This window comes from Sturnira hondurensis, unplaced genomic scaffold, assembly GCF_014824575.4.
Source record: "Sturnira hondurensis isolate 20B ecotype Veracruz unplaced genomic scaffold, ASM1482457v3 Scaffold0012488, whole genome shotgun sequence".
NCBI lineage: Eukaryota > Metazoa > Chordata > Mammalia > Chiroptera > Phyllostomidae > Sturnira > Sturnira hondurensis.
The window spans coordinates 3,596,729-3,612,279 of NW_028085119.1; the positions used below are offsets into that span (position 1 = coordinate 3,596,729).

Sequence of the window (15,551 nt, forward strand, 5' to 3'; positions counted from 1 at the left end):
CTTTACACATGTTCCTTGATGAGCCTTTCTGTTCTTTCCACTGTTACCCCTGCCCCCATTACTGTCAGTGTGCTCTTTGTTTCCATGTCTCTGGTTCTATTTTGCTCGTTTGTTTGTTTTGCTGATTAAGTTCCACCGATAGGTGAGATCATGTGGTATTTGTCCTTCACTGCCTGGCATAATGCTCTCCAGTTTCATCCATGCTGTCCAAAAATGGAATATTTTAAAGTCTATAATAGTATCAGTTTCTAGCAATTTTTGTCCAGTGTTAGATGAGTCTACAACTTTGCATTGCCTAAAACCAGAAATGATACACTCATTCATTTATGCAGTGTCTGGCAGGGAACCGAAACTGAGTCTTAGGGCTTTTGCTTCTACTGGATAACAAAATAATGCCTCTCTTCCTTTTTCTCTTTATATTTGTTATTGACACTGTTGCAGATGTCCCCATTTTCCCTCTCTTCACCCCCTTCCTCCCAGACCCCACTCCCCTTTCCCTCCAGCCAATACCACGCTGTTGTCTGTGGCTATGGGTTAGACACGTATATTCTCAGGCTAATCCCTTCACCTTCTTTCATCCAGTCCCCCGTCACCACCATCCCCTGACCCTGGCTGACAGCTGTCGGTCTGTCCCACATACCCATGCCTCTCTATTTTGTCCATCAGTTTATTTTGTTCTTTGGATTCCACGTGTGAGTGAGATCATATAGTGTTTATCATCCCTGACTGGCTTATTTTGCTTAGCATAGGAATCTCCAGGTCCATGCCCCAAGTTGCCACTGCTACATCTCAGTGGGGAACACACACCTGTGGGCTCTTTTCTAGAGCTGAGGATGGGCTGAATAAATGTCTTGAAATCATTAGCATTATTATTTATAATTTCTTGGTGAAAACTTGCCTCTAGTTTTGAACACCAGCAACAATGTTTAAACAACTGTCTTTCTAGACAGACAATAGCCCTGATTTATAGAATTTGTCAGTTTTTCTGGTGTGCACACTCTCACCACAACCAATTTCAACTTACCAAGGCGATGTCACTCAGCACTGATCGTGGAACTAGGACGAGATGCACACATTGGCTCTCATCAGCTGCTGCAGGCTGTCTCCACCTGCACAGGGTGCATCTGTGGGGTCGTGTTTTTCTTTGTGGTGTGGACAGGCAAATATGAGAATTAAACTCACGTCCTTAGTAAGGCTCTAGTGTGACATTATTTCTCAAACTTTTTGACCTCCTGGAAAAAAGTGATACTGAGTAATAAGGTAACTATAACCAAAGTTCAACACACTGTAATCACTCTTACTGTTTACTGCATTCTGATATTTTCTACTCTATTCTAATTCATTTAAAATAGTAAATTCTTTAGTGATTGCTATCTGTTATTTATTTAACAACCACATGGCTGTTTCTGAGTCAGGCGGATTTTAAATGCCTTACAAATGTTGACTGGCTCCTCCGTTGTAACTACCCTGAAAGGTAGGTTCTGGGTTCAGGTTTTACTCCTTGACAGTGATGTTACTTATCTTACCGACCTCGGCTATGTTCCTCAGAGGAAATAAACTATACAAAGTACAGTGATTTTAATCAATGGTCAGTGTCAAAATAACAATGTTTATAATTTACCCCGGGGTCTTTTATTTTTTAATTTATTTTTTCTTTTTATTGAATTTATTGGGGTGACACTGGTTAGCAAAATCATACAGGTTTCAGGTATACAAGTCCACAACACAGGGTCTCTCCACTGTACTGTGTGGTCACCCCTGAACTTGTCTCCTTCCATCACCATTTATTCCCCCCTTACTGTCCTCAACCTCTCCCTGCCCCCAGCAATCCCCACACTGTTGTTTATGTCCGTGAGTATTTTCTCTTTTTTCGTACATCCTTCTACCCTTTCCCAGTTCCCCAACCACCCTCCCCCCACCTACAGCTCTGGTGTCTATTTTATTACATTTTCTCTAGTAGTATTGTGACTAAAAGTTTTTTGTGTGCTTAATGTTTTAAAAATTTTTAATAAGACTGTTAATTTTCAACTTTTCCAGATTTTCCTCCCCTAGAATGTCATGTCTAAATCATTAACTTTCTCTGGAAAATTTACTTCTCAGATAAAAACAAACAAACAAACAAATTGACTTGGAAGACTCTTAATCAAGACTAACCAGAGTTTTTCTGAATAATTCTAAAATGAATTGAGCAACCACTTCCTTCCCATCAGCCCCATCCACAGCCCACAGGAGCTTCCCTGCTGGTGACTCATGACCCCTCTGGTTTCTCTGACTTCCATTCTTGTCTACTCCAGTGGCTCTCCATGCTACTTAGAAGAAAGCCCTGAACTTTATCGTAGCCCGTAAGGTTCTTCTTGATCGACTCGGTGATAGATAATGTGGTCTAGTGGTTAAGGGTTTGAGGTCCACAGTCTGGTCTCACTTTTTGCTAGTTATATGATCTTGAAAACAATTGTTAATCTTTCCATGCCTCAGCTTACTGATCTATAAAATGGGAACATAATAGTATCACACCATAGACTTTTTATAAGGATTGAGTGAATGAATGCATAGAAAGGGCTTAGAACAGTGCCTGGTATAGGGAAAACCCTAATACACATCAGCTCCTCGCGTCTGCCCTCTCTGCTACTCCAGCGCCTCCCCAGACTCTCATTCAGTTGCTTTAGGGGAAGGTTGTTTACGCAAGTTCTTCCTGCTGCCTGAAGACATCTTTTTCCAATCTTCATTTCATTTGTTCCCACTTATTCTTCATGTCACTGCTTTGCTCTCACTTCTCAGATGAGCCTCCTGAGCCCCTGTCTAATTCAGGCCCGCTGTGACAGTCTCTCGTCATAGAACTTACCTTCCTTTTATGGTCCTGCCACAATTTATTCTGTGTTTACCCACACGATCACAGGAGCCTCAGTGGTGCAGGCCGGGAGTCTGATGTATGTGCTACATCATTCTCATTGCCCAGCCTCAGCCGGTGCAGCGCTGTGTCCTCTGCTCAGTGCAGCTGGGAGCCCAGACACTGCCTTTTTGGTATTAGCTTTCATCCTGTCTTGTTCCTAAGTGCCTGTCCTTGTGGTTCTTCTCCTGTTCTCTCTCTTTTATTTAACTAACTCTTATTCCTCTCTTTTTCTTTTTTTGCAAGAGGAATACATGCTCAATCTAGAAAATTCCTCACTACTCACTTGTTATCTTGTACTTATGTGTTCCCTATAAGCCATCTAAAACTTCTGGGAAACAAGTTAGAGACAGAAGTACATCATTATAGGGAAATAATAAAGTAAACTAGCTATGAGATACCCACTTAAACATTTATCTGTTACATCAAAATTACATTTCCTTATTTATTTACCTTGCACAGTGAAGGCAAAAAGTTGTTTTGCCAACTGGCATCCAGTGTGGGGAACTACAGAGAATGGCTGCTATTTTTAGTTTTTACAGGGCAATGTGAACCCCCAAGGAAGCGAGTATATCTCTTTCTTCATGCTTACAGCTTTTATGAGTTTTGCAAAAAGCAACATTGTTTTACCCAAATAGAACACTAAAAGCTAACAACCACAACAAAACGTATTCCAACTGTGAGTGGAAATTAAAAACAAACAATTCAGAGAGAAACTAATCATGGAACCAAAGGGAATAGTATTCAATACATGAAAGTTTAAATTGCTTGGGGATCAATTTTCTTGTCCATTCTAAAGACCAAATGATGATGGGTTCCACTTGACCTTGCCCTCTGAGAGGCCAGCAAAACTTTCCAGCTAAGACTTCTAGTGCTTCTCACTTTAGAAAAGTCACTATATGCACAAACTTAAACTGTTCTCTATTGAACTATGGAGGGATAGGAAGCTCTGGGTTTGGATCTCAATGAATACGGATGGAGCAGGACCTTAGCATTTCTTTAAAAATAAACTCTAGCTGAGAATTCATTACCTGCCCAAGAGCTCCTACCTACAGATATTAAGATGCTTACTGACTGTTTAAAAGTGTTAGTGAGTCACTTCTTAGATTGCCAATTCAGCATTGTTTCAATGCCAAGAATTGGCAATCATCTTCAAAAGTGCAAATTATACATGATGTTTTTCATGTTGCAAAAGGAATTTGGATTTTCATTCAAACAGCTTCCTCTTCTAAGTGAGGCGAAGGAGAATTCTCTTGGACACGGCATACTCTGAGAAATATTTTTTATATTTGTGTTGTTTTGTAAAATGAGAGCTGGTGCCAATGGGCATCTGCATTTAAAAAGAGGTGATTTTATGAACACTAAAATAATAATTGCTATACAATTGTCTCTCCTACTTATTATTTATTAAAATGGTATTCCTTCCATGGTGACAACAAAGGTTGGTAAAAAGTTTTTAAGGGTCATGAATCCTACCCTTTATTTATGAATGATTCATACCAGCAGTAAATAATATTTCATTAAGGATTTATATTCTTTTCAGTTTATAAATATATTCAAATCACACTTGAAATTTTTAAATAGTTACTTGTTTAAAAAGAAAACCAAGATTTATTTTTCTTTTAAGCAATACTTTTAAGATGGTAATAACCATTTTATTACTCATTAATCACAATAATTTAAAATGTTTTTACCTTAGCTCAATATATTTCAACCAAGTTTTATTGATTTTGTTTCTTTAACCTTTATACATATTCGATCCAATGATTCCTTTAAATCTTATCAAGTAATATGGAAGCTCAGCATATTTGATGAGTAAGATTTGTCAAGGCCCGATAATTTCTTAGCAACAAAAATGCTGAACTGGACAAATGTTTGAAAATTAACGTGCTACAGCTTTTTCGTGTATAAAAACCGTACTACCAATAGGGCTAGTAAGTTTTGAGATTTGAGGATCTCTTCGTAACTCCCAACCTCAACCCCCGCGGTACACAGGGGCACGCACTCCCACACGGCGTGACGTCGACCAGAAAAGGCCCTGCTCCTTCAGATGCTTTGGTCTAACCAGAGTTCTAAGACTATGGGGAATGGGCAGGTTCAATATCTTTTTTTAAACTTTATCTTTTAATGACAGTTTACATTCAATATCATGTTGTGTTAGTTTAAAAATACAGATTTAGAATCTCAGATTCAGAGTGTCACCTGTCACTAAGACTTCCTCATGGTAAAACAGATTCCCTCTCAGCACCAGACTCCAAGCCTGAAGAACTGGCTGTAGTAATTTCTGTAGGCCTTTATTAAATGATGAGGTTGGACCATTGTACTTTGATTTGACTATTGAACTAGATTCATTTGACTTTATGAGATGTGTATGTTTTATAATCAGCCCGTGATATATTGCCTCTAGATAGGTAACAGCAGCCATAAAGTAAAGAGATCGTCAACCACAGCCAGACAGGTCTGGGTGTCAATTCCAGCTCTGTTCATCCATTACTAACTGTGTACTTGAATTTGGGTATCATTTTACCTTGTGGGCCCCTATTTCCAGATTTATAAAATAGTATAATAATCTCTATCTCTTAATTTCTCTGAGAATGTAATGAGAGAATGGGTGAAAACGCTTGGCTCAGTAACCAGTAATGGCTCTCACTATGAAATGGTAACAAGCACTCAGGATCCATAACTAGGGACACGCAAAGACATGAAGAGCCTTCTCTGTCTCTCTATTTTTTCCGGTATGTGACCCATTGCCTTGAAGCTCCATGTGTAAAACAGACCTCAAATAAGAGAACGCTTAAATTTTATTGTTTAATTTTAAATTTAAATAAAATTTTTAAAATTAAAATCTTTTCAAGTTACCTAAAGTTTTAAAATTTTTAATAAAACTAAAATAAGTAAATAAATAAATAAACTTATTTCAGGTAATGAAGATAAGCACATCCCTACTTTCAATTTGCAACAAATAAAAACTGTGACGGATCAAGGGAGGCAGAATGAAGGAGACGCTGCACAACCCCCGCAGGCCGGGAGGGCAGAGCTACCCGTGCCGTCAGCAGCCACAGCACAGAGGCCTGTTCCTGAGCAGGCTGGGCCCCAGGAGCCCTCGTTCCAGTCTGGAATCCTGAGAACCCTGTCCCAGTCGGATGTGCGAGCGGAGATTTTCCTGTGGAGCTTTCTGCTGTGGTCGGACACCGTAGAAATGATGCGTGTGGCCGGTCACCAAGCCGTGTACAAGTCAGCCTGGGTATACCCAGTTTACGTATTTAGTTTTATTTCAGTTCTGCGAATTATACTCACTCCCCAGAACCCTCTTCAGAGTTTCCTGGGCATCCTGCTGCAGGATTTACCCTTTATCTTCGTCAGACTTAGTTTAATCATTGACTTGGGAACTATCACCCCGGTACTGGGCCTTTGCAAAAATGTCCTGGTGACTCTTTCTTATGTTTACTTCAGTCACTTAACCAAACTCAGGGTATTCTCTACCTTCGAATTCTCTTCATTTTAAAAAGAGTGTGTAATATAGTCAAACCTCTTTATTGTGCATGTGTACACATTTGTATTCTTATTATTTTCTGGGGCATAAGTTTTTTCAGTATATAAAGAAATAAAAATAGATTGTAGAAAATAAACTATTTTAAAAAACTCTAAGATCAGTTTTTTTATGTGAATAAATGGTGCTGAATATAAGCAAATTTATATTCTTGTAAGTTGGCTCCCCTGGATCTTGGAAAACACAAGTAGTTCATTTCAGTCGGTCATGCATACTGCAATTTTCTAAAACATTCTTCTATAAGGGCTTAAAAATGAGAACATGTTTCCCCACTAAGTCAAAGAATGAGATTTTATAATGCATAGCAAATTAATTATATGAAATTAAAGAGTATTACAAGAATTAAAGAGTTAAAATTGATTTTTAGAAAATAACACCTGGATTTATTCAGTAGTTTTTAGATTATACTTTTCAAAAAATCTGAATTGTGGTTTTAGGGTCTCCTTCAAACAAGGAATTATGTTCTTCATTCCACTGTGATAAGCAACTTTTATGTATTAATTGAATTAAGCATAAAAAGGAATTCTGTTTAACAGCTATTTAAGGCTTAGCTCTTTTATTAGAACTGAAGTACTAACATAAAAATTACTTTACTGTAATAAAGTCAAGGTACATCAGTAATACCTAGATAACAGTTTATGATAGGAAGCCATAATTCAAGATACAGATGTCAAAGTAAAAGAGTATTTCTGGAATTTGGTACCATCATAAAAATAATCACAAGCCTCATTTAAAATGAATTGAAGTTACAAATGTAACAGCAAATACATGAGTTTGTGTCTTTGTGATTTTATATAATGGATATCTTGATGTAAATAATGAGATACATAACTTTGTAGTTTGCCTTCACTGTGTTGGCACACTCTCGAATATTCATCCTAGGGGCTCTTCATTTTATATGAGTTTCCAGATGCTAAAAAGAGTTGTGAGAGACTTCTGCGTGCAGAGTAATGTTTTACAGAGACAGTCTCTTCGCTGATCTTTGGGAATGAACAGGTTAAGACTGGATAACTGAACTTGGCTGCCATCCTGCTCTCCACCAAAGGCCCTAGTCACTGTTCCTGCTTTATGTGTTCCCTCACACTGTCAGAGGTCTATCTGCAGCTGAAAAACCCTTAGCTTCTGGCTTTATCACTTTGGGCAAGTTCTTTGACTACTGTAAACCCTAGTTTCCACATCTAAAAGATGAGCATAATAATAGTACTTTGATAGGCTTAAATAGTACTTTAAGAGGTTGAGAGGGTTAAATGAGGGAGGGAATGGTTTCTTCACATGGTCTGATAAACAATAGTAACATTTTAATTGTACCAAATCAAAGAAAGACTAGTAGATAAATGCATTGTTTAATTTTCCTATTTTATTCTTTTTTAAAATTTGCTTTTCAAAAATTTTATTGTTTTTTTCCACTACCATTTAGTCCCCTTATACTTTTGTCTCCCTGCCACAGTCACCCCAACGTTGTCTGTGTCCATGAGTCCTTTTTCCTTTTTGCTCAATCCCTCCACTGCCTACCCTCCCCACCGTAGTTTTTATCCTGCTCTCTATGAGTCTGTCTCTATTTTGCTTGCTAGTTCAGTTTGTTCATTAGATTCCACATATGAGTGAGATCCTATGGTATTTGTCTTTCTCTGACTGGCTTATTTCACTTAGTACAATGCTCTCCAGGTCCATTCACACTGTTGCAAAAGGTGTAAAACTTTCCTCCTTTTTATAGCCAAGTAGTATTCTTTTGTGTAAATATTCCAGAGTTGCTTAATCCACTCATTCACTGATGAATGCTTGAGCTGATTCCATGTCTTGTTGATTGGATATAATGCTGCAATGAACACAGGGGTGCTTATGTTCTTTAAAATTAATATTTTGGGTTCCTTTGGATATATTCCCAGAAGTGGGGTCACTGGGTCAAAAGTTAGATCTTTTAAATTCTTTGGAAATTCCATACTGGTTTCCACAGTGGCTACACCAGTCTGCATTCCCACCAACGGTTCACTAGAGTTCCCCTTCTCCACATTCTCACCTGCACTAGGTATTTCTGAATTTATTCATGATAGCCATTTTCACAGGTATGAGGTATCTCACTGCTGTTTTAATTTGCATTTCTCTGATGACAAGTAACATTGAGCATTTTTTCATATGTCTGTTGGCCATCTGTATGTCCTCTTTGGAGAAGTATCTATTCTGGTCCTTTGCCCATTTTTAATTGGATTGTTTATTTTTTTTTTGGTGTTGAGTTTTATAAGTTCTTTATAAATTTTAGATATTAACCCTTTATCAGCTGTATCAGAGAATATGCTCTCCCATTGTGTGAACTGTCTTTTTATTTTGTTGACATTGTCCTTTGCTGTGCAAAACCTTTTTAGTTTGACATAGTCCCATTGGTTTATTTTTTTCATTTGTTTCTCTTGCCTGGAAATATATCTGATAAAATATTACTATGAGCTATGTCCAAGATTTTGCTGCCTATGTTTGCTTCTAGGAGTTTTATGGTTTGGGGTCTAACATTCAAGTCTTTGATCCATTTTGAAGTTTTTCTTGTGTGTGGTCTAATTTCATTTTTCTGTGCATAAAGACATTTGATAAAATTCTGCACATATTTCTGATAAAAATCTCAGCACAGTGGGAATAGAGAGAATATACTTGAACGCGATAAAGGCCATATATGGCAAGTCCAGAGCTAGCATCAGATTCAATGGGAAAAACTACCAAGTGTTCCCCTTAAGATTGGGAACAAGACAGAGATGTCTGCTTTCACCTCTCTTATTCGACATAGGACTGGAAGTCCAAGCCACAGTAATCAGATAATAAGAAATGAAAGGCATCCAAATTGAAAGGAAAGAAGTAAAACTGTCTTTATTTGCAGATGACATGATTCTGTACATAGAGAATCCCAAAGATTCCACCAAGATAAATGGTGGAATGTATTAGAACTGATAAATGAATTCAGCAAAGTAGCAGGATCCAAAATTACTATCCAGAAATCAGCTGCCTTTTTACATGCCAATAATGAACTATCAGAAAGGGAAATTAAGAAAACAATTTCATTTACAATTGCTTCAAAAAGAATAAAATACCTAGGCATAAACCTAACCAAAGAGGTAAAAGATCAGAATTCAGAAAATTATGAGACACTGAAGAAAGCAATTGAAGAAGAAATGAGTAAGTGGAAGCACATACTGTGTTCACAGACTAGAAGAATTAACATCATTAAAATGTCCATACTACCCAAAACAATCTATAGATTCAACATAATACCTATCCAGATGCCAACAACATATTTCACAGCACAAGAATAAGTATTTAAAAAAATGTATGTGGACCACGGAAGGCCCCACATAGCACAGCGATCCTGGGGAAGAACAAAGTTGGAGGAATCGTGTTACCCAGTAACATCAAACTAGAGCCAGAGTACTCAAAACAGCCTGGGCTGGCATGAAAACAGGCACACTGCCACGTGGAACCAAATAAGCCCAGAGGTATTCCCACATCTTTATAGTCTACTAATTTATGACAGAGGAAGTAAGCACATACAATGGGTTAAAGATAGTTTATTCACAAATGGTCTGGGAAAATTGGACAGATATGCCCTGGTGTATTCTTTCATGTTCCTGATTACCCTCAAAAATAATAATTTCAACCATGAGTTTGTAAAAAAAGAATATGTAAAATCTTAAGTTTATCTGAGACTAATTTTTTAGCAAGTACTATTATGTTCAGAAATGAGAAATATACTGAATGTACAGATTAAAGTAATGTGAGTTTTCACTAATCAGGCACTTGAATGTTCCCTATGTATTCTCATAGAATCCTATTATACTACTTTATTAAGACTTTCATTGTATGTTTACTTTTCTGAGTCATCCATTAATTTTTATTTTTTTATTTTTATTTTTTTATTTAATTATTGTTCAAGTACAGTTCTGTCTTTTATTCCCATCCCAACCCACTCCCCCAGTGCTCCCCACCTCCCTCCCACTTCCACCCCTCTTAGTTGTTGTCCATGTGTCCTTTATACTAGTTCCTGTAAATCCTTCCCCTTTTTCCCCTGAAATTTCCTCCCCTCTCCCCTTTGGTCACTGTCCCCCTGTTCTGTATTTCAGTGTCTTTGGTTACATTTTGCTTGCTTGTTTGTTTTGTTGTTTAGCTTCCTGTTAAAGGTGAGACCATATGGTATTTGTCTTTCACAGTCTGGCTTATTTCACTCAGCGTAATGTTTTCCAGTTCCATCCATGCTGTTGCAAAGGGCAGGAGCTCCTTCTTTCTTTCTGCTGCATAGAATTCCATTGTGTATATGTACCAGAATTTTTGGATCCATTCAAAGGCCTGTGGTTATCTTGTTTAACAATGTATCTTTTCTTCATCTATCAATCCAACAAATTTATAATACCTAACTCTAAGAATGTTAATACAAATAATTTATTTTAAATTATAAAATAATTTTATTAAGAATGTAAAACCAAGGAGTTCATTTGTAATATTCCTAAATGTGAAAATATATTACATAAATTTATATTTACCTTTATTGTAATATGTAGTATGAACAGTGCTCATATTGAAAAGTATTATTTACCTGCATTTTGTATGTTATATTTGTGAATGTGTGGATATTTTGGGAAGTTGTAACATTTTATAAAAACAATAAACATATACAAAAGATCCCATGTAAGAGGGAAATTATTGAGTATCTAATTTAATATTTTATTTAAGAGTATACACATTTATAATAGTCAAGTCTCTAGTATGTAATAGAAATTGCAGCAAATTATGCTAATGAAACAGTTCTACAGTGTGTGATTAAAAGTTATATTATTAAAATTATATTGCAATTTTCATAGCTTCTAATGTCTGTTGATACTAAGGCCCATATCAGCCATGAGTCCTTTTGAAAAGCTGACTTTTCATCCTGATTGGGTGGCTGAGGTGGTAGGAGCATCATCCCATACAACAAAAGGTTGCAGGTTTGATTTCTGGTCAGGGCACATACCTAGGTTGCAGGTTCAATCCCTGGTCAGGGAGCATATGGGAGAGAACCAATCAATATTTGTCTTGCACATTAATGTTTCTCTCTCTGTGTGTCTCTCTCAAATCAATTAACATGTCCTCAGATGAGGATTTAAAACATTATTAAAAATGAAACTGCCTTAGGACCCAGGAATTACACTTTTGGGAATTTATACAAAGAAACCAGAAACACTATTTCAAAAGAATATATGCACTCCTATGTTTACTGCAGGGTTATTGACAATAGCCAAGATTTGGAAGCAAGCCAAGTATTCATCAGTAGATAAGTGGATAAAAAAGCAGTGGTATATTTACACAGTGGCATACTACTCCGTGATGAAAAACAAGATTTTGCCCTTGAAAATACCATGAATGGACCTGGAGGACGTTATGGTAAGTGAAATAAACCAGTCCAAGAAAGACAAGTACCACATGATTTCGCTCATGCATGGAATGTAGTGAACAAAATAAACCAACAAACAAAAGAGAAACAGTTGAAACAGAATCATTCTGGGTTCTAGTTCTCTGGGTTCTATTGCCTGCCACTGAAAAACCGTGACTCCCAATGCTAGAGTCTTAAGAAAAGGGCAGAAACTGTTTACTCAAAAATGGTAGACTCCTGCCATTAAATCCCACTCCCTTTAGGAAAAAAAAATCACCCATAATTACACAGTCCTGCCTCCCCTTGCCAAACCAGGTCCGCCTGGACTATCTTCTCTCAGGAAAAGAAATAGAAGCCTGTAGCTTAGCTGGGCAGATTCCCATCTGTACTCTGGCTTCTTCCAGTCGTCCCTACACAGCTAGGCTTTTGCTCTTATTCCAAAACCACCTGGCACTTCCTCATGCTGGGCTTGTGGGGGGTCCTGCACCCTTTCAAACCACATGGCCAAGATCACTTCCAAGCTGCATGGTTAAGTGAGCAAAAGCTGCCCCACACTTGGGATTAGATCCACACTTGTGGATCTTCCTCTGTACTCCACTTCTGACTCCTCCCACAAAGGGTTACGGGACAATGCTCTGGTTTCTTCTGCCTTTCTTGGCTACCATTGTTAGTCTGGGCAAGTGTGACCTTGTCATGTGGGAACTGCCTCTAAGCTGCTGTCATGCCCATCTCACTGGCTCCAAGTATGGCAGACACAGCTATGTAACATCACTAAAACTCAATTTTTCTTGCATTAAATTGTAATGTTAATGGATTTTTAAGAAATGCCTTTTTTCCTCTACACTGTATTTTTTAAAAAAGGATTTAGCTACCTTAGAGAATATGTTTTTAAAAACATTTGAGTGGATAAATATAAAATTTATACTCTAAGTTGCTAAAATTTATAGTTAACATTACATATTTGTTGTAGACCCTGACTTTTTTGTGTCTTGATTTCTTTCTGTGAAGTTTTCAGATCATAAAATATATATTTTTAATTTTATTCTTAAAGCTTTTTTTCAATTATTAAATGCATCAAATAACATTCTAATTAAATTATTCTGTAAAGTTAAATAAGTATATTATAAAGTTGTGTACCATGCCAAACAAAACACAAAACTGGTTACAAAACTGCAAAACTCACAGGCCCTTCAGAAAGTGTGTACACTTATACAGTAGATTACAATAAATCTAAATATGTTATCTGAAAAGATTTACAATTAGAGCCAAATTTTAGATAAATAACACAAAGGTCTTTGACTATTGTGAGGTAATTGTTTTCTATTAAAATTGCTAGCCCAGGCATTTTGGTATATTACGGCAAGGATTGGGAGACGTGAGGAATAAGAGCGTGAAAGACAGGTTCCATCCTTTGTGTTTTTAAATGTTTACTCAGCTGCTTCATTGTGTCTTCTTTCTTCTGACTGAGTCCAAATTATTTTGACACCATTTGTGCAAATTTACACATAAAAAATAGGCTTGCTTGAGTGAAACAATTCTGTATCCATCACCAGTTCACCAGTTTTAAATGATGGAATTTGTTGAGATGATTTTCTTGGAATTACTCCAGAACAAAGGATCCACTAAGTTCATCCTAACATGAAATTGAGTGGGTGTGTGGTAATGATGTTTGCGAAAGAGAATGTCTAGGAGGAAACGAAATAGTTCAGTAATTGTCTTGCAAATTAAAAAAAAATGAAGGTTTTCTTTATTTTATAGATTCTTCTTTAGCTTAAAGAAAATACTAGTTGGCACAACCATCATCAGTAATGACTAAGCAAAAGCCAGAACCAAAACATAGCAAAAGAATATAAAGAAGATGGTAAGAGCTGAATTTTATTTTTATTGTGGTAAAATACACATAGTGTAAAACTTTCCATTGTAAACATTTTTACGCATACAATTCAGTGGGTTTAAGTGTTTCACTATGTTGTGTAACTATCATCACTATCTGTTTTCAGAACTTTTTATTATTCCAAACAGAAATTCTGTACCTATTAAGCAATAACAGTCATTTCCCCTCCCCCACCAGTTCCTGGTAACCTCTAGTCTGTCTCTAAGAATTTGCCTCTTCTATATACGTCATATAAATGGAATCATAAAAAGTTGTTCTTTTGTGTCTGGATTCTTTCACTTAGCATTATGTTTTTAAGGTTGTACATGTTGAAGCAGGGATCAGAATTCCTTTTGGTAGCTAAATAGTATTATGTTATACATACACACATACATATATACACACTGTTTATCCATTCATGGGCTGATAGACGCGTGGGTTGCTTCTGTCTTTCGGCTACTATGAATAAATGCTGCTACGAACATTGGTATTCAAATACCTGTTTGAGTCTCTGTTTTCACTTCTTTGGAGTACACACCTTCAAGGGGAATTGCTGGATCATATGGCAATGCTACGTTTAAATTTCTGTGGGGATTCCAGACCGTCTTCCTCAGTAGCTACACTGTTTTACATTCCCATCAGCAATGAGCAAGGGTTGTTTTGTTGCAATGCATTGTTTTGCTGTTGCTGCTGCTGAGTTGAACTTCTTAATATATTATGGATATGATTAACTCCTCATCAGTTATATGAGTTACAAATATTTTCTCCCATTCTGTGGGTTGTTTTTTCCATTCTTTTGATAGTGGCCTTTGATGCACAGGGTTTTTATTGTAATTTTGATGAAGCCCAGTTTATCTATTTTTTCCTTTGTTGCCTGTGATTTTGGTGTCATATCAAAAAAATTCATTATCAAATCTAATCTCATAAAAAGTTTTCCTGATGATTTTTCTAAAAGTTTTATAGTTTTATGTCTTCTAGAACACACAACTCTGAGAGTTGGAGGACAAGGTTTCTATGGTGCACTCTGTGTCCAGCAAGCTGCCCCCCAAACTTACTCTACCACCCCCAGTGCTACTTGCCACAAAGTTGGGGAAAGGAAGACAGTAGCCACTAGCACAAGGGAAAGGTTGAACATCCCAGTTTCCTACTGGAGTCCAGAGTCCGAAGTAGTTACCATTCCCGTCTGTTCAATAGCTGTTTGGGGCAATGAACTGGCTGCCACTTTTCTAGCCTGATAAACCTTTAGTTCAGTAAAGTCAAGGTCATGGTGTAAAATCTGGGGGAGATAGTTGGCTTTCTTTTACATAAAGCCATGGATTTTACCTTTGATTCTAGTTGTCCATAGGACACATTTGTGTAATACTAAGAAACCCAGAATGTGAGTGTAGAGAAAACTCAATGAAATTTTATTTGCTTCTGAAATTGATATAAATCCAAATTAGGCCAAACTTCTTGAATTATTATTACTTACTTGCCTTTAGAAGCCATAAATGGCTTGTTCAAAATCCATTTTTTCATGATAAATCAGTGAAGCAATGTTTTAGAAACATTTTTGTTTCGTGTGTTCTGTTTTGTAACCAAACTTTTGGTCAGTTAAGCGTAGGCTTAGTGGAAAAGAAACAATTTGCCCTGTGCCCTACATTTTCACTATCTTTTGTCATCCTGTCAAAATAATCTTAAATTTCGAGTGTTAAAAACAACAACAACAACAAAACAAACCAGCGAGATGCTGGTTTGTTAGAAATCACCTATTTCTTATTAGGAAAAATTTTTATAACTTTATCATAAAGATAGTGGATCTTGGAGCTTTTCCACCTGAAGATAAACTAGACCTTAACATTAAAAAATATATATTTCCAGC

At 36.9% G+C, this 15,551-nt stretch overlaps 1 protein-coding gene across 1 annotated transcript in view; it reads left to right on the forward strand.

The window, feature by feature from the left end:
• Window positions 1-6,431, forward strand: part of TMEM236 (transmembrane protein 236) — a 43,160-nt gene extending 36,729 nt beyond the window's left edge. Inside the window, exon 4 of the mRNA XM_037060726.1 lies at window positions 5,809-6,431. Coding sequence (XP_036916621.1) covers window positions 5,809-6,392 — 584 coding nt within the window. The 3' untranslated portion in view covers window positions 6,393-6,431. The remainder of the gene's footprint in view (window positions 1-5,808) is intronic.
• The last annotated feature ends 9,120 nt before the right edge of the window (window positions 6,432-15,551 follow it).